The 24,053-nt window shown below is 42.9% G+C and overlaps 1 protein-coding gene and 1 long non-coding RNA gene across 10 annotated transcripts; one reads left to right on the forward strand and one right to left on the reverse strand.

The window, feature by feature from the left end:
- Positions 1–95: 95 nt before the first annotated feature.
- Positions 96–22,737, reverse strand: tpcn1 (two pore segment channel 1). 9 transcript variants are annotated; one of them, XR_016484636.1, is made up of 28 exons: positions 22,014–22,737; positions 19,510–19,806; positions 19,067–19,203; positions 14,602–14,778; positions 11,770–11,883; positions 11,412–11,542; positions 11,226–11,314; positions 10,985–11,019; positions 10,803–10,861; positions 8,858–8,957; positions 8,661–8,777; positions 8,444–8,568; positions 8,313–8,361; positions 6,659–6,722; positions 6,504–6,548; positions 6,340–6,396; positions 6,053–6,106; positions 5,877–5,949; positions 5,662–5,769; positions 5,446–5,517; positions 5,251–5,340; positions 4,512–4,627; positions 3,597–3,643; positions 3,394–3,462; positions 2,466–2,886; positions 2,065–2,204; positions 1,882–1,962; positions 96–1,693 (listed from the first exon to the last, which is right to left on the reverse strand). XR_016484636.1 is itself a non-coding variant. In XM_036935974.2 (28 exons), exons 2-28 carry the CDS (start codon positions 19,625–19,627, stop codon positions 1,589–1,591), a joined length of 2,469 nt encoding a protein of 822 aa, XP_036791869.1. In that variant the 5' UTR covers positions 19,628–19,806; positions 22,014–22,737; the 3' UTR covers positions 96–1,588. The 9 variants fall into 9 exon arrangements, 3 of the variants coding, with proteins under 3 accessions (XP_036791869.1, XP_090046949.1, XP_036791870.1); XR_016484637.1 differs by having other exon boundaries at positions 19,510–20,563; positions 22,014–22,637; XM_036935974.2 differs by having other exon boundaries at positions 2,466–2,562.
- Positions 9,235–11,406, forward strand: LOC149979659 (uncharacterized). Its single transcript, XR_016484642.1, has 2 exons — positions 9,235–10,340; positions 10,399–11,406. It is a non-coding gene; the product is annotated as an uncharacterized LOC149979659 (long non-coding RNA).
- Positions 22,738–24,053: the final 1,316 nt, after the last annotated feature.

Below are 24,053 nucleotides of genomic sequence, written 5' to 3' on the forward strand. Positions count from 1 at the left end.
TCGTCCGGGGTAGGCCATCATTGTAAATAAGAATTTGTTCTTAGCTTATTATTTTTATTTAACTAGGCAAGTCAGTTAAGGTAGCTATGCAAATACACTTGACAAAGTGAAACATTTAAATTATTCCTAATTTAATACACTGACAAGTTATAAAAGTAAAGTACTGTCTTAGGTTTGTTGAAACACTGGTTAGGAGATATAGCTGTAGGTTACTGGACAGGTGCAGGGGTTTGAGGGGTGTGTGTAGTGGCTTGAGGGGGCTGAGATTACTACTGGCAGTCGGGCTGGGCGTGTCTTGATGCCAGGACAGTCCGATGACAAATGAACACAGGAGGGGGAGTGGCTACAAAATAGGCTGTAGAGTGTGTATCTACATGCAGCAGTGTTCATCTCATAGAGATGGATGTAACATTGTATCTGTCCCATTACGGCATCAGAGCATTGGCAGCACCATTGAGGTATTCTCCATTTTCTTATTTTACTACTTCTACAAACTTGGCATACTGCCACCTGGAGTGTTTGAACAGGTATAAAGCCAAGGTTAGTGATTTACTGCCACCTGCAGTGTTTGAACAGGTATAAAGCCAAGGTTAGTGATTTACTGCCACCTGCAGTGTTTGAACAGGTATAAAGCCAAGGTTAGTGATTTACTGCCACCTGCAGTGTTTGAACAGGTATAAAGCCAAGGTTAGTGATTTACTGCCACCTGCAGTGTTTGAACAGGTATAAAGCCAAGGTTAGTGATTTACTGCCACCTGGAGTGTTTGAACAGGTATAAAGCCAAGGTTAGTGATTTACTGCCACATGCAGTTATGGAATGTCTGGGTACGAGTATAATTCATTGGCTGATCCTTCCTGATGACCTGGATAGAATGATTTGTTCCTTCCTTAAGCCATAGAAAGTCCCACCCAATTGACTACTTCAAAATGGTTAAAGTCCTCAATGGCATTGCCCAGGCTACACCAGGCTTTTGGGCACTAGAGTCCTCTATTTATCTCTATGGTGTGTGTCCGTTCCCTGTCCAGATGTGTCCTCTCCGTGCAGTAGAAGAAAAAAAAATTAGAGTACTGTGAAATCCCAAGTCCATCCTAGTGTCTCATCGTATTCAGGTCCTGAACATCAGCTCCGTCTCACAGCTAGAGGGCCTAACCCTAACACTTAAAAACCCTGACCTCTAAGCCATCCATCGATGCTCTGCTTCTCCTATCCATGCATCAGCAGACTAAGTCCTGTAAGGGTTGGGGTTAGATAAAGCTCTTAAACCTGTTTGAACACTGCGATCCAGTCAGAGAGAAAACAACATGATTTATATCAACACAAATCACTGCTGGGATCCAGGCTGTAGTCCAGTGACATCACATCTGTCCACATCCCGACTGTCCAACAGGATGCCAGAGTACAATCCCTCAGGATGGGTGGAGGGAGGGAAGAGATGGAGTGTTGAGTGTGTCTCTGTATTGTCATTGTGGAAAACATTTAGTTCAGCGTGCTCTGTGGCATGATGACTGAAGTCAAAGAGGTGTGTTTGAAAGAGAGAAACAGTGAGTATTAGTTGGTGCTAAGTAGTCCTTGTGAGTTGAGCTGGGGTTAGGATTCTCGTTCAGGGCAGGGAGGAGGGATGTCCAGCTCTCTCTCCACTAGGCTTCTGTCTGACTGGGGTAAATTCTCTCTGGAGTACTCAGCATACCACTCCTACACACACACACACAAAAAAAGTGTCACAGCTGACAAGTCAGAAATATAGTCATTTGTGTAATCACATTGGTTAGACAGTGAGGGAAGATCAACATCCTGTCTTCAGCTAGATCAAGTCTCATTTAAAGTGACATCTAAGATGGAGCAGTGTGCAGGGTTCTGGTTGTCATGGCAATGTGACTCACCTGAATCTCCTCCTCGTACATCTTCATGCTGAGGTCACTCTTGGTCCGCGACCTCCGACCCAGATACACCAGAGACGAGCTCTACACACACACACACACACACACACACGTGTCTATATTTGTAAGAGTGTAGGACGGGGTTTGTGTGCGTGTATTTGTGAGTGTAGGTCTGTGTGTTCTCACCCCACTGCGGTCCATGGCCAGCAGTACTCCCTGTAGAGAGTTAAGTGAGGAGAGTCCTGGACACGTCTTCTTATAAAGCTCCAGAGTGGCCAACGCCTCGTCACGACTCACCTCTGCCTCAAACACTATACCGTTCTCATCTACACAAACAAACACACCATCTTTACACACACATTTTAAACACTATACCGTTCTCATCTACACCACACAAACACACCATCTTTACACACACACACACACACACACACACATTTCAAACCCTATACCGTTCTCATCTACAACACATCTTTACACACACATTTCAAACCCTATACCATTCTCATCTACAACACACACACATCTCAAGCACTACACCGTTCTCATCTTACTTTGACCGTTCACTCGCGCACACACAGACTTACCCTCAGGATCTAATAGTGGTTCTTTGTTCTTCCGGCTGTAGTTCATACGGAACACAAACGCATCCAGGATGAAGGCAACGATGATGGTCATCACCACCTAGAGAGGACAGAGGGAAATTATTACACACGCTTGCACACACAAAAACAAGTATCCCGGAGTTGCCTCTTCACTGTTGAATTTGAGACTGGTGTTTGCCGGTACTATTTAATGAAGCTGCCAGTTGAGGACTTGAGGCGTCTGTTTCTCTAACTAGACACTCTAATCTACTTGTCCTCTTGCTCAGTTGTGCACCGGGGCCTCCCACTCCTCTTTCTATTCTGGTTAGAGACAGTTTGTGCTGTTCTGTGAAGGGAGTAGTACACAGCGCTGTACAAGATCTTCAGTTTCTTGGCAATTTCTCACATGGAATAGCCTTCATTTCTGAGAACAAGAATAAATTGACGAGTATCAGAAAAAAGTTATTCGTTTCTGGCCATTTTGAGCCTGTAATCGAACCCACAAATGCTGATGCTCCAGATACTCAACTAGTCTAAAGAGGGACAGTTGTCTTGCTTCTTTAACCAGGACAACAGTTTCAGCTGTGCTAACATAATTGCAAAAGGGTTTTCCTATGATCAATTAGCCTTTTAAAATGATCAACTTGGATTAGCTAACACAACGTGCCATTGAAACACAGGAATGATGGTTGCTGATAATGGGCCTCTGTACGCCTATGTAGATATTCCATTAAAAATCAGCCGTTTCCAGCTACAATAGTCATTTACAACATTAACAATGTCTACACTGTATTCCTAATTAATTTGATGTTATTTTAAATTGTTCTTTTTTGTTATTTTTTGCTTATCTTTCAAAAACAAGGACATTTCTAAGTGACCCCAAACTCTTGAACGGTAGTGTACGTGCACACACAGACAAAACCGGTCTTACCATGGTGACGATGTAGAAGGTCATGAAGTAGAGGCGGCTCCAGTGAGTGGTCATGGATGTCACTCCTTCCTGTAGGGTAGGGGACAGCAGCTGTCAATCAACCTCAGCAACCAATCACAACGCTGGACAAGCTTGACAGTCAGGCAGCAGCAGAAGTTTAATCAGATAGGCAGCATTCATTGTAAGGACGAACAGAGTATTACCATGGTGATGTACCAGTTGTTTACCACAGTCAGCTCAAACAGAGTCACTGCAGAGAAGAGATGGAGAGAGATCCTGAATTCCAAATCAATCCCTAGCACTTTATTACACTGAACAAAAATATAAAACACAACATGTAAAGTGTTGGTCCCATGTATCATGAGCTGAAAAAAAACCTGCACAAAAAGCTTAATTAGCTTAGATTTTGTGCACACATTTGTTTACATTCCTGTTAGTGAGCATTTATTTTTTGCCAAGATGATCCATCGACCTGACAGGTGTGGAATATCAAGAAGCTGATTACACAGGTGCACCTTGTGCTGGGGACAATAAAAGGCCTCTCTAAAATGTGCAGTTTGTCACACAACACAATGCCATGGATGTCTCAAGTTGAGGGAGCGTGCAATTGGCAAGCTGACTGCAGAAAAGTTCACCAGAGTTGTTGCCAGAGAAATTGTTAATTTCTCTACAAACTCGTATTAGAGAATTTGGCAGTACGTCCAACCGGCCTCCCATCCACAGACCACATGTAACCACTCCAGCCCAGGACCTCTACATCCGGCTTCTTCACATGCGGGATCGTCTTGACGGGAGTGGGGGGGATCTGAGGAGTATTTCTGTCTGTAATAAAGCCCCTTTGTGGGGAAAACATTATTCTGATTGGCTGGGGCTGGCTACCAAGTGGGTGGGCGTATGCCCTTCAAGGCCCATCTATGGCTGCAGCCCTGCCCAGTCATGTGAAATCCATAGATTAGGGCCTAATGAATTTATTTCAAATTGGGTTTCCATGTATGAACTGTAACTCAGTAAAATCTTTGAAATTGTTGCATGTTGTGTTTATATTTTTGTTCAGTATATATATATATATATAAACAGGGAACTGCCTAGTATCGACTACTGTGTGTGCATGTGTTTACCAAAGCTGCTGAGGATATTGTTGAAGTTGTTGAGATAGTAGTAGCCCTCGTCCAGCACCGTCCTGTTGCCTATGGTTACATTGATCTGCCTGTAGGAATCTGCTACTGTACTGGTACTGATAGGGGGGGGGGGTATGAGAGAGAAATAGAGTAGAGCGAGAGAGAGGAGTGAGAGAGAGAGAGAGGAGTGAGAGAGAGAGAGGAGTGAGAGAGAGAGGAGTGAGCGAGAGCGAGACAGAGTAGAGAGAGAGGAGCGAGAGAGAAATAGAGTAGAGAGGAGTGAGTGAGCGAGAAATAGAGTATAGAGAGGAGTGAGTGAGCGAGAGAGAAATAGAGTAGAGAGAGGAGTGAGTGAGCGAGAGAGAAATAGAGTCGAGAGAGAGGAGTGAGAGAGGGGAGTGAGAGAGAAAGAGGAGAGAGAGGAGTGAGGGAGAGAGGAGTGAGGGAGAGAGGAGTGAGAGAGAAAGAGTAGAGAGAGAGAAAGAGTAGAGAGAGAGAGGAGTGAGAGAGAGTAGAGAGAGGAGTGAGAGAGAGGAGAGTGAGAGAGAAATAACGTAACTGAAACCCATGTGAACCAAGATAGCCATCTTGTAGTCATATTACTAGAGCTCCAATATCCTTGTAGAATTCATAGTCTGTGGTAGGCTCTGCCTCGAACAACGTGTCAGGGTAGACTTACCGGTTGGTGTGTGGAGTGTGTGAGGAAACTGTGTGTATGAGGAGTGTGTGTGTGACTCACTTGCAGCAGTTAGGGTAAACTACATCAGCGAAGAACTCCATCCCCACGATGGCAAAGGAGTAGTAGAAGATAATCAGTGTCAGCCCCAGACTGAGAACACACACACACACAAAGGTTCTTATTAAAAGTCTCATACCTGCCTTGTATGTAAATATAGTGGGTTATGGTTCAGAGGTCAGGAACTGAAGGTGTTACCTTGCCATCCTTGGGAAGAGTTCAAACATGGTGTCCAACACATTGCGATACCGCTGCTTTATCTTAAACAACCTGAGTGAGAAAACACACACACTTACAAGCGGAGTGCACACACTTACACGTGATGATCAATACAATATTTATAAAATCTACATATAACATGTACCTAACAAAATACCCCTGAAAACATAGATTTGTGTTGTCATAGTAACCCACCTGAGTAGCTGCAGCGGTCTGAGCACCACAATGAAGTAGAAGGGCTCCATGTCGAAGGCCAGAGTAATCAAGCCCAGAAAGGCAAACACAGTCACAGAGAAGTCAAACCTGGTGAGGCGAACACAGACACTGATGGCTACTAGGCTACTAGATAATCACAGTGGACATGCTAATGGTTGAGGGTAAGGTGTTAGGGTTTAATGGTCGGTACTCACAGGTTCCAGCCAGAGCTGAAGTAGGCCAACGGCCCCAAACCTGTTAACTTCAACAACACCTCCACCCCATAGACTAGAGATTGAGAAAGAGAGAGAGGGAGAGTACAAATGTGTGTTCTCACTAGTGACAAAGAGGAGGTGGCTCTGTGTGTGTGTGAGAGAGAGAGTGTTCTTACTCGTGAGGAAGACGATGTAGCTCCAGGGAACCATTCTGGACCAGGAGAATCCACCTGCAGGGGGAGGGGCCAGGACAGAGATCAGAAACAACCTTACAGATTGAGTCTAGTCCTGAACTAAAAAGCATGCTCAATAGAGAATCTGCATTAAATGTACTTTATAGTTTTGGAATAGGTTTAGTTACTATTCAACATGTAGGTCCCTACTAAGACTCTTACTAATCAACATGTAGGTCTCTACTAAGACTCTTACTATTCAACATGTAGGTCTCTACTAAGACTCTTACTATTCAACATGTAGGTCTCTACTAAGATCCACACTCCGTTAACGGCCACCACCACATCTAGAGAGGAGAGAGAGGAGAGTTAGGCTGTCCTAGAGTAAGATTTGTCATAGGATGACAACACAGATAATAGAACTATAAACTACTAATAATGGATGTCCACTTACACATGGTATACTGGAAGGCTTTAGACTTGACCAGCAGGTTGATGCCTGTTAGAAACATAAACAGAAGGAGGTCAGTCAGTCTGAGTCACCCCAGATAAGAGGAACACAGCATTAGATGGCTGGATGGAAGATAGAAGGGAAAAAGTAAGAATCACCTTTGAAGATAAGAAAAGTAGTGTGTGGAAGATCATCAAACCAGTGTTCCCCGCTCCGCCGTGCCTACAGAGTACAATCACACACACAAACGCCACAGAGAGGTGTGTATACAGGTACAGGTATCCACACAGAGAAATGGGCTAGTTGTGTGTGTGTGTGTGTGTGCTGTCATGACTCTCTCCTGGGTGAGGATCAAAGGTTCCAGATCAGCTTGGAATAGGGCTGACAGATAGCCAGGGGGAGAGGTGCCGGTTTTGAAACCTTATTAACACCCGGTCATATATTGTATGCCGCAAAATGATCTTTCCTGCCCTGCAGTATTGGGGAAAAAATTTGCTTTGTGTAGAGAGACTTTGGCCGCCAAAACCTTTTTGTCCAAAAAGTGAAAATGGGAACAATATTTATAAGATAGGAATGTTAAGAATGGTCAGTGGGGATCTAAAGAATAATCATGTCATAATGTTTATTATTTTGCAATGTCATTAAGGATGGTATAATGAAATAACTAACTCGGAAAGGGTACACATTCTATTTGTCAAGTTTACATCTAGATGTTGTATAAAACATATGATTAAGTATGAGAGTATTTTGGTTAAGTTATAAATGTGATTTTAGTCTTCTAAATTAGATAATTGTTTTTCATAACTTTTACCTAGTCAGTAACCACGCCCATGTGAGCACAGACATTGTGTCGGCGTGATGGAGCACCCCCTTTTTACCTGAGAATAAAAGCCTGAGGATAAAATTTACATTCAGACTAGACAGTGTGGAGCGGTGGCTACAAGGCTGAAAATGGTGAGGCCAAAAGACGTGACACCATGGTCCACACATTGAAATGGTTGGAAACTCTGAAAACCAACACGAAGTGAGAAGATAACCCCCCACTACGAGACCAGAAACATTCACATTCTGCAGCTGTGCATGTAAAAGTGGTCCTAGAACTTTGACTAAAGACATGAGGTGGGAAGGAAGAATCCCATCTCAGACAACCATTGGTGCTACTGAAGTATCTATTCTAACAAACACTTCACTATCAGAGAAACTCTACATCTAAGGACATTTGACCTCTGGTGGACAACCAAAGCCTTACATCAAGCCACACCCCATAGACGGATCGATTGGTTTCAACAGAGAGGACAGAGAAAGACATCTACGTGTAAATATATACATTGCATTTCTTATCCGAATGAGCGGTGGTTCATGTGCAAACTATTACTATTCCTTTGAGCGTAGGTTCCAGTGTATCCAAGTGTTGTCTCTCCCTCTCTTTACCTACCCCTCCCTCTCCATATGTGTAACAAGCCATCATATCTTGTCAGTCCACTAGGGACTTTTATCTCATGTAAGTGTGTATGTGTATTCTGTGTTATTATTTATTTAGTAAATAAATGATTCAGTTCTACCCCAATTGATTTAATCAGAAAATGTTGGACATCTATGACATTCAGAACGAGACTGATATGAGGTAATGATTAATAAGTGACTGTTATTGATGTAAGAGATATCTATATATCTTTTGAGTTTAAATCAGGTGGTAACTCTTCCCGTGGTGCCCCAAATTTATAATGAGTTAATTGTTACATTTGAGTAACATTTAAACAGTTAGTTGATAAGATAAATAGTAATCACGTCACGACAGTGTGTTAGGCTTACCTTCCATTTGAGACCGATGACTTCATAGAACTTATAAAAGTCATCCAGGCTGCAACAGAACATCACAAAGACTTCTTTAAAACAACAACACTTACAGTATGTGTGTGTTTGCATGAGTGTATGTGTGTTACCTGAGCATGGGTGCTCCTGCAGTGTTGAGGGCCTTGTATGTGAGGAAGCGGTCTCTGGATGACATACGAGGTCTGTAGAAACGCATCAGACCATCGAACTGCTTCAGAGACACACCCATTGGCCTCTGGGGAGACAACACACACGAAATGCAACAGTTATACATAAGTTACAACAGCTTACTTTAGGTGGGGGCTAAACATGTGTGTGTGAGTGTACCTGTCTGCTGACCAGAAGTTGGAAGGCATGGTCGATAGCAGAGCGTTTGTGAAGCAGCAGAGATTTAAACTTCATCTTCTCAACACCGTTAAACGTATCGAACACCACCGCCAGGAGCTGCAACACACACAGTGTTATACCATGGCCATAGGGTGCACAGGTGGGAAACAACATATTGTGTGTCTGTGTGTGTATACCAAGTTCATGATGAAGTAAAGTTCTATGGAGAGGTAGACAATGAAGAAGACACAGGACCAGCGGTTGCGAGAGTAAGCTGGCATCATCACATCTGGGAAGCTAGAGGAAACAGGACACACCAGAAGTCTCATAAGGCTCTATATTGTCTTGAGAGCAAAAGAACCTCCTCAGGCACTATGCTGTCTTGAGAGAGTTATTATTTTTTTTAACATTTTATTTTACCTTTATTTAACTAGGCAAGTGAGTTAAGAACAAATTCCTATTTTCAATGACGGTCTAGGAACAGTGGGTTAACTGCCTGTTCAGGGGCAGAACGACAGATTTGTACCTTGTCAGCTCGGGGATTTGAACTTGCAACCTTCCGGTTACCAATACTCTAACCACTAGGCTACCCTGCCACCCCAGTAAAACAACCTCCTCAGGCACTATGCTGTCTTGTGAGAGGAATTACAACCTCCTCAGGCACTATGCTGTCTTGAGAGAATAATACAATCTCAACAGGCACCATTCTGTCTTGGGAGTAATACCATGGGGATTTCAAACCCAGAGGCGCAACATCGCAATACTTCCGTGAAACACGCCGTGAAGCAGGCTCGACAGACGAGACCGGGATTTGGCAAGTTAATGGGAGAAGTGAAAAAAAAGTGTCCTTACTTGTTAATTTTACCTAATTCTAAAAGGCTAAACAGATGAGACACTTTTTTAAGTAGCTGAACCTGTCATTACTACAACCTTGTGAAAGTGACGAACTGAAGCATTTTTATTTTTGTCAAAAACAACTTTATATCGAAGGAGTGCCTTTCATTTAACGGCCTGCAAATGTGCAGTTCGACGCGGCACGACCGTAAGACCCATTGACTTGTTTCTGTGCATGAGCTATGCTAGCTAACGTCACCATGACATTGCCTACAAGTGTGATTGGGGATTTCTATTGGAGAAGCAGTTACTGCATATATTCATAGTGTATTGTTTTTGGTAATACAATATCATCAGGCCAGTGTTAGTAGCAGTGGGGGGGCATTGTATTCCAAAATGAATAACAATTTTAATTAGACAGTGCGCTACCTGCCCTACTCTCTCCCTTTTCTGACAACTGGAGCTGCAGTCCAGTGTATTTATTTTTGGTTGGGGACCCAGATAGCATATGAACATGTCAATGTCAATGAAATTAGCTGGAAATGAAACTTTCTCTCAGCCTCATGGTAGAATAACATGATTTTTTTCTCTATGCCACATGTGTCAAATTGCAAGAAGTTTTGATTGGTTGTTGTTTTTTGCTCTGACCTCGCAAAACTGCGATACGCCACTGGTACTTGACACCGATATTTGACTAGGGGAGGGTGAGGCTTGAGGAGGGGTGAGACTTGAGTAAGTGAGGGGTGAGATCTGAGGATGACGGAGTTCCTAATATGGCGCGCTCTCTCTCCGACTGAAGGCGGTGCACTCTGAAGTGATTCAAGTGACCTGTGTTTTGAGCCGCAGGTCTCTCCAGTGACTAGCGTGCTGTTTGGAGGACGGTGCACTGTGTTTCGAGCCACAGGTCTCTCCAGTGACTAGCGTGCTGTTTGGAGGACGGTACACTGCGTTTCGCACGCAGGCAGGTTTAGCAGTCACAGTGGCCCAAAGCAAACAGCTAAATAACCTTTAGAATGGTGTTGTACCCAGACAGATCTATTTACTGAGGAAAAGCAAATGCACATAAAACTTTACTGAAAGTTTTTGGTAGAAATACTATAATGTTAAACTGTTATTTTTTGCAGTGGCGGCAATTGTTTTGCCGTGGCGCAGCGCCACAGCTAAATAAATGCATCAGAAACACTGCATCAGGCAATATACTGTCTTTAGAGAGTAATACAATCAAAACAGTCAGAGTATGAAACATCAGACTATTATACAGACTGATGTGTAAAGCAGGAGTTGGTGTGTGTGGTATCGGAGCCTTACTTTGCGGTGGTCACGAGCACAAAAAGACTCACGATGCTGTTCTCCAGAGTGTTGAAGTACTGAGGAGAGAGAACACCAGACAAAACAGTATGAGACCAGTATAAGATAGACCACTCCAGCTAGCACAAGACTAGCGGTCTTCTACAGAGGCACAACATACAGCTAATGTCATTATCACTCACCGGATCAGAAGTATTAGGGGAGAACAGACAGAAGCCTGTAGAGAGAGAGAACAGAGCCATACTCACACAAGCACAATAGAAGAGAATGGATTTTATTCATTTTGAGGTTGTTTATATAAATAATTTAATTTCCACTGTTCAATTGTCCACTGTTTTTGGAGACTCATCAAGGATTTTCATCTAGGATCAAATGTATTTTTCAACCTTGAAGAACATCCAAAATGGTGTGTGTTTGTCTCACCCAGGATGGCAAAGATGACCATGAAGAAGAGGAGCAGCAGCAGGATGTCTATAAAAGGGGGAAGGGACTGGAAAATTTGACGCAGGTTTCTGATTGGACAAGAGGATGACAACACACAACAGTTATTCACGCTTTGCAAACAACATTTCTCAGTGACTTAATAAAAAACAATGTGTGTGTGTATACCTTCGCACGGCACCACAGTATCTGCAATCCACCAGGAATATGGGTCTGAGAGCTCTGGTCACACGCAGGTGCGATGTCTGCCGGATCAGAACCACTATGGCCTCCACAAACTGGAGCAGCAGCACACAAGTCTACACACAGGACATACCAGGTGTCAGACATTTAAAATGGTCGAACTACACATTTTTTAAAACCAACTGATAGGCGAGAGTTTGTCACTCTTGTGACCTTTTTTTACTCACAAGGGGTCCCTCAGGGCACTGTTCTGGGACCATTCTTATTTGTAATCTATACGATACGTTTGGGATGCTCCAATTTTTGGGACTGGAGTTTCACTTCTATGCAGATAGTTATGTACCTTCACCATGGTCCTCTTGTGTCTGATGAATGTGTGGAAGCCGAGCCAGCGCAGCTTCATACACAGTTCAAACGCCACCATAACCAGAGCCAGTAACTCCAGAGTGGCATGGACCTATAGAAACAAAATACAACCTTTAACCTTTTAAGGTATAGGGGGCAGCATTTTCACTTTTGGATAAATAGCGTGCCCAATTTCAACTTCCTGCTACTCATGCCAGGAATATAAGATATGCATATTATTAGTAGATGTGGATAGAAAACACTGAAGTTTCTAAAATGGTTTGAATCATGTCTGAGTATAACAGAACTTATGTAGCAGGCAAAACCCTGAGGACTAACTGTTCAGAATTGTTTAATTTGTTTTGCATCTGACTGCTCCCTCAGTTGTCTTTGCCAAGGGATATTTGATAGGAACCATTTTTTCAGTTCCTACCACTTCCACTGGATGTCACCAGTCTTTGGAATTTGGTTGAAGTTATTAATTTGTGCAACGAAGAAGAAGCACATCCTGGAACAACGTTACACTATTGAGAGTTGCGCAAGACGTAAAAAGGAGCATGGTTTGTTTACTTGCTGTATTGAATACAGATTGCCCCGACTACAATTTGATCGATTATTAACGTTTAAAAATAACAAGTTGTATTACAAAAGTAGTTTGAAATATGTTGGCAAAGTTTATAGGCAACTTTTGAAATGTTTTGTAGTGACGTTGTCTTTTGTAAGCTGTTTTTATCTGGATCAAACGCGCTTTATTAATGGACATTTTGGGTATATATAGATGGAATTAATTGGAAAAAAAGGACCAATTGTGATGTTTATGGGACATATTGGAGTGCCAACAAAAGAAGCTCGTCAAAGGTAATGCATGTTTTATATTTTATTTCAGCATTTTGTGTAGCGCCTGCAGGTTTGAAATACAGTGCCTTGCGAAAGTATTCGCCCCCCTTGAACTTTGCGACCTTTTGCCACATTTCAGGCTTCAAACATAAAGATATAAAACTGTATTTTTTTGTGAAGAATCAACAACAAGTGGGACACAATCATGAAGTGGAACGACATTTATTGGATATTTCAAACTTTTTTAACAAATCAAAAACTGAAAAATTGGGCGTGCAAAATTATTCAGCCCCTTTACTTTCAGTGCAGCAAACTCTCTCCAGAAGTTCAGTGAGGATCTCTGAATGATCCAATGTTGACCTAAATGACTAATGATGATAAATACAATCCACCTGTGTGTAATCAAGTCTCCGTATAAATGCACCTGCACTGTGATAGTCTCAGAGGTCCGTCAAAAGCGCAGAGAGCATCATGAAGAACAAGGAACACACCAGGCAGGTCCGAGATACTGTTGTGAAGAAGTTTAAAGCCGGATTTGGATACAAAAAGATTTCCCAAGCTTTAAACATCCCAAGGAGCACTGTGCAAGCGATAATATTGAAATGGAAGGAGTATCAGACCACTGCAAATCTACCAAGACCTGGCCGTCCCTCTAAACTTTCAGCTCATACAAGGAGAAGACTGATCAGAGATGCAGCCAAGAGGCCCATGATCACTCTGGATGAACTGCAGAGATCTACAGCTGAGGTGGGAGACTCTGTCCATAGGACAACAATCAGTCGTATATTGCACAAATCTGGCCTTTATGGAAGAGTGGCAAAAAGAAAGCAATTTCTTAAAGATATCCATAAAACGTGTTGTTTAAAGTTTGCCACAAGCCACCTGGGAGACACACCAAACATGTGGAAGAAGGTGCTCTAGTTAGATGAAACCAAAATTGAACTTTTTGGCAACAATGCAAAACGTTATGTTTGGCGTAAAAGCAACACAGCTCATCACCCTGAACACACCATGCCCACTGTCAAACATGGTGGTGGCAGCATCATGGTTTGGGCCTGCTTTTCTTCAGCAGGGACAGGGAAGATGGTTAAAATTGATGGGAAGATGGATGGAGCCAAATACAGGACCATTCTGGAAGAAAACCTGATGGAGTCTGCAAAAGACCTGAGACTGGGACGGAGATTTGTCTTCCAACAAGACAATGATCCAAAACATAAAGCAAAATCTACAATGGAATGGTTCAAAAATAAACATATCCAGGTGTTAGAATGGCCAAGTCAAAGTCCAGACCTGAATCCAATCGAGAATCTGTGGAAAGAACTGAAAACTGCTGTTCACAAATGCTCTCCATCCAACCTCACTGAGCTCGAGCTGTTTTGCAAGGAGGAATGGGAAAAAATGTCAGTCTCTCGATGTGCAAAACTGATAGAGACATACCCCAAGCGACTTACAGCTGTAATCGCAGCAAAAGGTGCCGCTACAAAGTATTAACTATTAAGTATTAACTTAAGGGGGCTGAATAATTTTGCACTCCCAATTTTTCAGTTTTTGATTTGTTAAAAAAGTTTGAAATATCCAATAAATGTCGTTCCACTTCATGATTGTGTCCCACTTGTTGTTGATTCTTCACAAAAAAATACAGTTTTATATCTTTATGTTTGAAGCCTGAAATGTGGCAAAAGTTCGCAAAGTTCAAGGGGGCCGAATACTTTCGCAAGGCACTGTATGCTACCCTCTTTATTGACATTGTGCTATCATCAGATAATAGCTTCTTTAAAATCTGACATGTTGGCTGGATTCACAACGAGTGTAGCTTTAATTGAGTATCTTACATGTGTGATTTAATGAATGTTTGATTTTGCCGCGCTGCATTTTCCCTGTCTTTTTTTCTAAGTGAGACGCAAGCGTCCCCTATACCATAAGAAGTTAACCTCTAACCCAGCAGCTCCGGAATGATGTAGACATGTGTCAGTGGTAGTATGTGTGTACGCACGTAAACATCCAGGCGTAGTGATGGTACAGCGGGAGCCTCACAGAGTGACAGGACCATCAGCAGGACTCCTGTTAGCAGCTCCATCATGTAGAACAGGTGGTTGTGAGCAAATAGGTACGCTGCCAGCGCCTTGGGGTTCCGAGGGTGTGTAAAGAACTTATCATTGTTCTCTCCTTCCTATTGACAACACACACACACACACAAATGTACATCTGAATTTTGTTTGATAACACAAGTGTGAAAATATTATACATTTGTTCTACAGCTCTCTACCATTCACCTGAGCTATACCTGTAGCTACCAAAAAAAAGGTACAACGATTAGCACTTAAACTCATATGATCTATCTGTCACATGATGCTGATTAGTCCCTCATAGCTAGGCTTTCTTACAGTCAGCCAACTGCCCTACACTGCCTCTAAGGTAGTTAGAGGCAGTGTAGGGCAGGTGGGGCAGAGTTACACCTGTTTTTAGCCCCACATTGTTTGCAATAAATACAAAATAAAAATATTTGCCTGTTTTGCATGTTATTTTGGCATTATATCAGTTTGCAAATAAATGTTATATATATATATATATATAATAACAATGCTCAAAAAAATAAAGGGAACACTAAAATAACACCCTAGATCTGAATGAATGAAATATTCTTATTAAATACTTTTTTCTTTACATAGTGCTGACAACAAAATCACACAAATATTATCAATTGAAATCAAATGTATCAACCCATGGAGGTCTGGATTTGGAGTCACACTCAAAATGAAAGTGGAAAACCACACTACAGGCTGATCCAACTTTGATGTAATGTCCTTAAAACAAGTCAAAATGAGGCTCAGTAGTGTGTGTGTGGCCTCCACATGCCTGTATGACCTCCCTACAACGCCTGGGCATGCTCCTGATGAGGTGGCGGATGGTCTCCTGAGGGATCTCCTCCCAGACCTGGACTAAAGCATCCGCCAACTCTTGGACAGTCTGTGGTGCAATGTGGCGTTGGTGGATGGAGCGAGACATGATGTCCCAGATGTGCTCAATTGGATTCAGGTCTGGGGAACGGGCGGGCCAGTCCATAGCATCAATGCCTTCCTCTTGCAGGAACTGCTGACACACTCCAGCCACATGAGGTCTAGCATTGTCTTGCATTAGGAGGAACCCAGGGCCAACCGCACCAGCATATGGTCTCACAAGGGGTCTGAGGATCTCATCTCGGTACCTAATGGCAGTCAGGCTACCTCTGGCGATCACATGGAGGGCTGTGCGGCCCCCCAAAGAAATGCCACCCCACACCCACATCTGTGAAGAGCACAGGGCGCCAGTGGCGAATTTGCCAATCTTGGTGTTCTCTGGCAAATGCCAAACGTCCTGCACGGTGTTGGGCTGTAAGCACAACCCCACCTGTGGCGTCGGGCCCTCATACCACCCTCATGGAGTCTGTTTCTGACTGTTTGAGCAGACACATGCACATTTGTGGCCTGCTGGACGTCATTTTGCAGGGCTCTGGCACTGCTCCTCCTGCTCCTCCTTGCACAAAGGCGGAGGTCCTGCTGCACCATAAATCCAGAGAATGACAGACTTTGATGACAAAATTTGCCCATGAAAAAGACTGCGGCGCCACCTTCCTGTTCAAGTGAGCACAGCACAACAAGGTGAGTCCAAAATGTATTGTATGCTGCTGCATAAATGATGTAATATGCCAGGGAGATAAGTATACTGTAGCTAAGAAAGTAATACTAAGTGTATGTTGTGTAGTAAGATGTTAGTAGTCCATGAGCCCCACCCTAATAATTTGGTCTATTTATCCGCTTGTTGTCCCCTTATACCATAGTTTGTACATCACAATTGTCATTACAAACCACATTTGTTTTAAGCAAATCAGCCATATCAGCTATGTTTTTTTAAAAGGCAGTAAATGAGGCTGAATGAACTATTTCGCTGCCAGTCAAGGCTCCGCTGATAGCCAGGTGTAGTTAGAGGTTATGGACAAATCACTGGCCAGTTGATTAGGTACAAAAATGGATCACTGGTCATTGAAAGGCTGGTCATGGTTCACATCAACACCATTATCCCAGAAACCCTAGACCAACTCCATTTTGCATACCGCCTCAATAGATCCAGAGATGATGCAATCTCTTTTGCACTCCACACTACACTTTCCCACCTGGACAAAAAGAACACTTACGTGAGAATGCTATTCCTTGACTAGAGCTCAGCGTTCAACAACATAGTGCCCTCAAAGCTCATCACTAAGCTAAGGACCCTGGGACGAAACACCTCCCTCTGCAACTGGATCCTGGACTTCCTGACAGGCCGCCCCCAGGTGGTAAGGGTAGGTAACAACAGATCTGCCACGTTGATCCTCAACACGGGGTCCCTCAGGGCTGCGTGCTCAGTCCCCTCCTGTCTCCCTGTTCACCCATGACTGCATGACTAAGCACAACTCCAACACCATCCTTAATGATGTGGACACCAAGGAACTTGAAGCTCTCAACCTGCTCCACTACAGCCCTCAGTCCTCCTTTTCCTGTAGTCCACAATAATCTCCTTGGGCTCGATCCCATTGAGGGAGAGGTTGTTATCGTGGTACCACACTGCCAGGTCTCTGACCTCCTCCCTATAGGCTGTCTCATCGTTATTGGTGATCAGGCTGTTGTCTCGTCGGCAAACTTAAACAAACGATCATGGTCCAAACACACCAAGACAGTTGTGAAGAAAGCACGACAACACCTATTCCCCCTCAGGAGACTGAAAGGATTTGGCATGGGTCCTCAAAACGTTATACAGCTGCACCTTCGAGAGCATCCTGGTTGCATCACCGCCTGGTATGGCAACTGCTCAGCCTAAGACCCAAGGCACTACAGAGGGTAGTGCGTACGGCCCAGTACATCACTGGGGCAAAGCTTCCTGCCCTCCAGGACCTCTATACAAGGCAGTGTCAGAGGAAGGCCCCAAACAATTGACAAAGACTCCAGCCACCCTAGTCATAGAATGTTCTCTCTGCTTCCGCACGGCAAGCAGTTCTGGAGTGCCAAGTCTAGGTCCAAAAGGCTTCTTAACAGCTTCAACCCCCAAGACTCCTGAACAGCTAATCAAATGGCTACCCGAACTATTTGCATTTCTCCCCCACCCCCATTTTTACACTGCTGCTACTCTGTTTATCATCCATGCATAGTCACTTTACCTCTACCTACATGTACAGTACCAGTCAAACTTTTGGACACACCTACTCATTCAAGGGTTTTTCTTTATTTGTACTATTTTCTACATCAAAACTATGAAATAACACATGGATTCATGTAGTAACCAAAAAAAAAGTGTTAAACAAATCTAAATACATTTTATATTTGAGATTCTTCAAAGTAGCCACCCTTTGCCTTGAGAGTTTTGCACACTCTTGGCATTCTCTCAACCAGCTTCTCCTTGAATGCTTTTCCAACAGTCTTGAAGGAGTTCCCACATATGCTGAGCACTTGTTGGTGTCACGTGTGCTCCCTCTCCTGCCTCTAGGTCACCAGGCTGCTCGTTATGGAGCACACCTGTCACCATCGTTACGTGCACCTGTGCGTCAGACTCACCTGGACTCCATCACTTCCCTGATTACCCTCACCAAATATATGTCACTCCCTTTGGTTCTTTCCCCAGGCGTTATTGTTTCTGTTCGTTGTTCGTGTTTCTTATTTTTGTATTATGTTGTGTTTATTTATTGTGTGCACATCGTTTATCAGTGCACATCGTTACAGTTGGCTGCTTTTCCTTCACTCTGCGAACTCATCAGACCAAAGGACAGATTTCCACCGGTCTAATGTCCATTGCTCGTGTTTCTTGGCCCAAGAAAGTCACCTCTTCTTATTGGTGTCCTTTAGTAGTGGTTTCTTTTCAGCATTTCGACCATGAAGGCTTGATTCATGCAGTCTCCTCTAAACAGTTGATGTTTCTGTTATTTGCTCTCTGAAACATTTATTTGGGATGCAATTTGAGGCTGGTATCTGTAATTAACTTATCCTCTGCAGCACAAGCATCTCTGGGTTTTCCTTTCCTGCGGCGGTCCTCATGAGAGCGAGTTTCATCATAGCGCTTGATGGTTTTTGCAACTGCACTTGAAGAAACTTTCAAAGTTCTAAAATATATTTTAATTTGTTTAACACTTTTTTGGTTACTATATGATTCCATGTGTTATTTAATAGTTTTGATGTCTTCACTATTATTCTACAACGTAGAAAATAGTACAAATAATGAAAAACGCTAGAATGAGTAGGTGTGTCCAAATTTTGACTGGTACTGTACATATTATGCCCAAAAGAATTTAGGCTGTTCTGGAGGCAAAGGGGGTTCCTGGTACAAGATGTGTGTATCTAATAAACTGTCCGGTGCGTGTATAACTACGCCGTAATATTATAACGTAGCTAATCATTACTATCAAAATGTAAGTAAATACCAAGTAACTACCATGTGTGTGCGTGGGGGGGTACCTGTAGATAGATCGCTGCTTCCTGGTAGTTCATCTCCCAGCTTTGTTGAAGTGAGGCATTGTGTGATCTGTAGTTTGGTGGTGGCCCCGGTGTTGGTATCACCTGGTTATTCACGATGTCATACCCCCCTCCTCCATCTACATAGTAGAAAAAAACAACATTAATACAAATTTGTAAAGAGCCTCCAAAACCTGACAGTCATTTAGTGGTTTCGCTCACTGTACTGCATTTTCACAACATATTCCCCCCACACATACTTTTCGGGGACTAAGAATTGATTCCCATTGAAAATCCTATTTTCCCTAACGCTAACCTAGAATAGCCAAGTGGGAACTGGCAAAATGTCCTCACTTCACTGAATTTGAGTTGGTTTAGTATTCTTGTGAGGGTTTCTGGTACTCACAAGTATAGTGAAATGTGTACACAGACACACACACACCCACCCATGCAGTCTAGCTCGTTGCAGAATGAGGAGATGAGGGCTGGACTCTCCTCCAGGGTCAACTCTACACTGTTGTCATGGATACCAGCAGTCTCCACCAGCACGGACGAACACTCCATGGCTCTAATGGCCTCCAGTGGTCCAGGACTGTGAGTGTTTGTTCAGGTATGTGTGTTTGAACGTGTGTGTGTGTCATTCACAGTCCACAGGTCCAGCGTTCACACACCTCCAAGGACACTCAGGGGCTAACATGCTACTGCATGTCCTTCAAGTTCTAGACAGGAAGTGAGGTCACCTCCTGATGGTGAGAGACAACAGACTGAGAATGAAGAACATCCTAGTTAGATCAGTGTGATGTCTGGTCTGGCTGTATGGAGCCTTAGCAGGCTGAGGGGAAACTAAGCTATGGTCTTCAACTTACCCTAAGTACTTACAATATGACTTCAGTCTCTGACACCATGATAGATATAATCCTTAAATCAACCCAACTCATATTTTAATCCAACTAAGTCATACTTGATAAAGATAATATACATCCAGTTCACCACTGACCATTAAAAGACTTATCTATAAACAGATTTTCAAAAGTTCCTCATAAAATCAAGCAGTAAAAATAAAATCTCCTTAGGAATTACAGACAGACATCTGTGATCACTGGATCTGAGTGCCAGTCAATCAGTCAGCCGGATCCTGCACATGGAGGCCTCTGCTGGTGCTCTGACATTAGCGTGTTCTGAGCTCAGTCTGCTGCTGTGTAGAGATCAGACTCCAGTTTAGTGATAATCCTGTTCTCTCAGGCCTCTGAAGTGGCCTAGAATATGCTGTTGTCCTGACAGCACTGTGTCTGTGGGTAAAGTCCCAGCCACTCATTTGTTTTTCAGACAAAATAAAATGTTGGAGCTCCTGTCAACAACTCACTAAGGTCAGGCCCCGTGCCTGCCTATGGATCCCCAGGCCCATACAAACACACACAGGGCAGTCCTGGTCAGTCCTCCAGGCTAACAGGAAAATACTACAGAAATCCTCTTTCCTCCATGGTGGCTCCTCCAAGCGGCCTAAATCACAAGAACAAAGTCAGCAGCTGAATCATGTCCTGTCGTGAGCCAGAACCTGAGTGAAGGTCTGCTCCAGGCTGTGTTTTTTAGAGCAGGCCTTCCTTTTGCTGTGTCCTGCTCTCCACCACCTGTGGAACAATCTTTGCCTCCCCTTCTTCTCCCAAGCCTCAGGGAAGTCACTGCTCTGCCCGCTCCAGATATCCTGGAAAAACACCCGTACTTTTCCTGTCCACTTCCAAAGGAGGGGAAACCGAGAGCACACACACACACACACACACACAGAGAGAGAGGGCCAGGGGGGCTTAGAAAGACACACACTGCCCTGCGTGTGCTTCGGGGGGGGGGGGGGGGGGGGCAGCGTGGCGCAGGGGGCCACTCACAGAGGTATCTGCTTCTCTGCTGAGGCTGCAGTTTCCAGCATGTATGTGAGAGGCAGTTTGCAGTGTGTGAGAGGTACAAAGGCTACAGGATTACTGAAGTGGAGACACACGACACACACGTGATCTCTGGGTTATGGGGAGACCTCTTTCTTTTAATTTAAAGCGAAAGAGCAGTGAGCCAGCGCTCCCCAAATACCATACCCGCTAACAACAAAACCCCCCTCAGCCAAACCCTATCGTCAGCCTGCAGAGGAGCTGCCCCTCTGGTGAGTCTTTATGGAAGGGTTACACCCTCTTATCTTCAACTACAGTGCCTGTTAAAGTAGAAGATACATTTGTTTCTGTACTCCTTTGTTCATTCATTTTTCCACATTAGATTCATTTGGCAGTGGTTCTTTGCAGAAGTTGTTTGGTGTGGTCATAAGAAAAAGTATCACGTGATCAATTGATACATCTCTTGAACAGATTATATAGCCTGTTTTTTTTATTGCACCATTTACAGAAATGCAGAAAATCTTAACATGAATTCCTAAAAGCTGTTCTTTCTAGTTTGAGTAATTTAAAAACAGACTTTCATAGTACCTAATTCACTCATAACCTACTCATCATAAACTACTAGACCAGTAAACAAAGAATAATGAAGTAATAAAAAGTCCTTGAAGTTCAGAAAGTTCAGGACATTTGTAAACACTTATTGAGTCATCCTGATAGTTGAGTTATCAATGTCAATAAACAAGCCCCAAACTGGGCAGGTCACCAAGACAATAAACTCACGTTTTTTCTGCAGGCCTAATCTGATCTATGCAATACATTAGAAAGAATAGAATAGAATTAGATGGCCTAACGGAAAAGTACGCAAGTTAGCTAATGAGCATCATTATGATGACTCCACAAAAATTACAAACCGATCAAAGACAAAACCTAAAAAGTATGATACCCATTATGAAGAGGCTGTGTTAAATGCAATTTCAACGTCATTGGCTGCAGCCACTCTTGTTATCAAGCTAGATGGGTCAGCTATCCTTGCTAGCTACCTACGCAGTAAAATGGGGATGTCAACAAAAACTTACTCTCGTCTCCCCTCTCTGTCTCCTCACTCAACAGACCGCTGTTCGCATCATCCCAGGTCAGGATGAGAGGCACGTCATCATCGGTATCCTCCATTCTCTCGGCCGTAGACCAAATCCACAGAGGAAAACAATTTAGTTAACTAGTAAAACTACAAAAAGTCCCAGCTAGCTACCGTTAGTTAGTATCTGATAATTCCTTCTAGCTAGGCTAGCCTTAGTTACTGGCTAACGCTATGGTCAAAATATACACGCCATACCTAGTTAGCTAGCTTCTGTCTTTTAGCTAGCTATCATCTTCAGATAACGTTAGCATACTGTCACATTTAGCTAGCTAGTTAGCTAACTGGATAACTAACTTTCCAGGTAACTAACGTTAACTCCACTAAATTAGGTAAGAGTGCTTTCCATTAACGAAAAGCACCAGATTGACGACTGTTGATGGAGTTATGTAAACCATAACACTTAAGCATTGTATTGGCACCACCATCGACTAAGTTTCGCATCCAAAGTCAAACTAAATATGAAATATTTTCAAATAATCTCCAAATACTAATTTATGCAAGCTGCGTCTCGTCAGCAACACTAAAAAAAGTACTTCCGGTTCACGGAATTTCTGAAATGCTCAAATTAAAAGTCCCCCGTGTGAGGTAGTGAACATTATTAATAATAAGTGTTTCATGTAGAGAAATCTGACCTCTCTGAAATGAAAATAGATGGCCCTCCCTTAAGCAAAATATATTTTACCAAAACCCTCCCTATCATTAGTCACTTTAAATAACTACACTTTAATAATGTTTATATCCTACATCACTCATATCATATGTATATACTGCTCTATACCATCTACTGCATCTTGCCTATGCCGCACGGCCATCGCTCATCCATATATTTATATGTACATATTCTTATTCATCCCTTACATTTGTGTGTATACGGTAGTTGTTGTGAATTTGTTAGATTACTTGTTAGATATTACTGCATTGTCGGAACTAGAAGCACAAGCATTTCGCTACACTCGCATTAACATCTGTTAACCATGTGTATGTGACAAATAACATTTTATTTGAACGCCTGAATTTTTTGTTGTTGATAATAATACAAACAATGTCCATGGCAAGTGTTTCCCTAAAAGCTGTCTGGGTTGAAACATATTCTATTGTACATAAAGTCAATAGCTTAATTAGGCTAATTGGTAGTGACATAATTAGATTACTTCCCAAGCAAAGTCAGCCTCTGAATGTCAAAGAAACGAAACAATGATATCCCCATATGCGTCTGAGTCACTTATTTTACAGCATAAAGCGCTGTTATAGATCACTTTATAAAATCGGATCCGTTTAATTTTCTTCAAAATGTTAAACTAGGCCTGTGCTTTTTACCATTTTCTTTATTAAAATATAGACCTGTGGCATACCCTCTCATCCCTCCTCAATTTGAGTCTTGGTTTGAACTTAACAACTCTTCACTGACACAGAGGTAGGCTATTTAAAATAAAGACATTGAAATTAATTATGTCTACTTGATTTTGCCTACTTTCAGCACCATGAGCTGTCCATTTCGATTGATTTTTGCCCCAGCTGCTTCTTCACATTTCAGCACCACAATGTAAATTACTCGAATCTGGTTTATTGTTAGGCCAATAACTTCAATAAATACATAATGGGCAAGAAGCCCTATTGTTTTTAGTAATTTCATTTATAGTAGTAGCAAGCTATCAAATTTGTCCTCCGTTCCTCCTCATCTTCGCGCTCTCCTTCTCAAATTGAACAGAACATAGGCTATAGGCTCGTCCGCACGCAGGACAATGCATTATTTTGGGCTAGACCTAATCAACAATTATTTTTGAAAGAAACCTTTGACTCTCCTCCTGAACTGCCACCGTAGCCCTACACAGCACAACAATTGGTTAAGCAGCAGACAAAAAAGTTTTTGATCAACATCCCAGCAGCTATCTTAGAAATATAACTTCTGTTCTGTGCTTCTCATAGCACGCACTTCGTAGCCTATGGGTTACTGATAATTTAATTTGAGACCACGCTA

Source organism: Oncorhynchus mykiss, chromosome 11, assembly GCF_057628025.1.
Source record: "Oncorhynchus mykiss isolate SJ-2025 chromosome 11, ASM5762802v1, whole genome shotgun sequence".
Taxonomy (NCBI): Eukaryota; Metazoa; Chordata; class Actinopteri; order Salmoniformes; family Salmonidae; genus Oncorhynchus; species Oncorhynchus mykiss.

What these genes read in the sequence shown, in the direction of transcription:
- tpcn1 (XM_036935974.2), bottom strand. Translation starts at nt 19,627, where the DNA reads ATGGAGTGTTCGTCCGTGCTGGTGGAGACTGCTGGTATCCATGACAAC. An exon ending in CACTACGCCTGGATGTTTAC is followed by an intron (nt 11,884 to 14,601) that starts GTGCGTACACAC and finishes TTGTTTCTATAG; the next exon opens with GTCCATGCCACTCTGGAGTT. An exon ending in ACAACTGGTACATCACCATG is followed by an intron (nt 3,463 to 3,596) that starts GTAATACTCTGT and finishes CCTACCCTACAG; the next exon opens with GAAGGAGTGACATCCATGAC.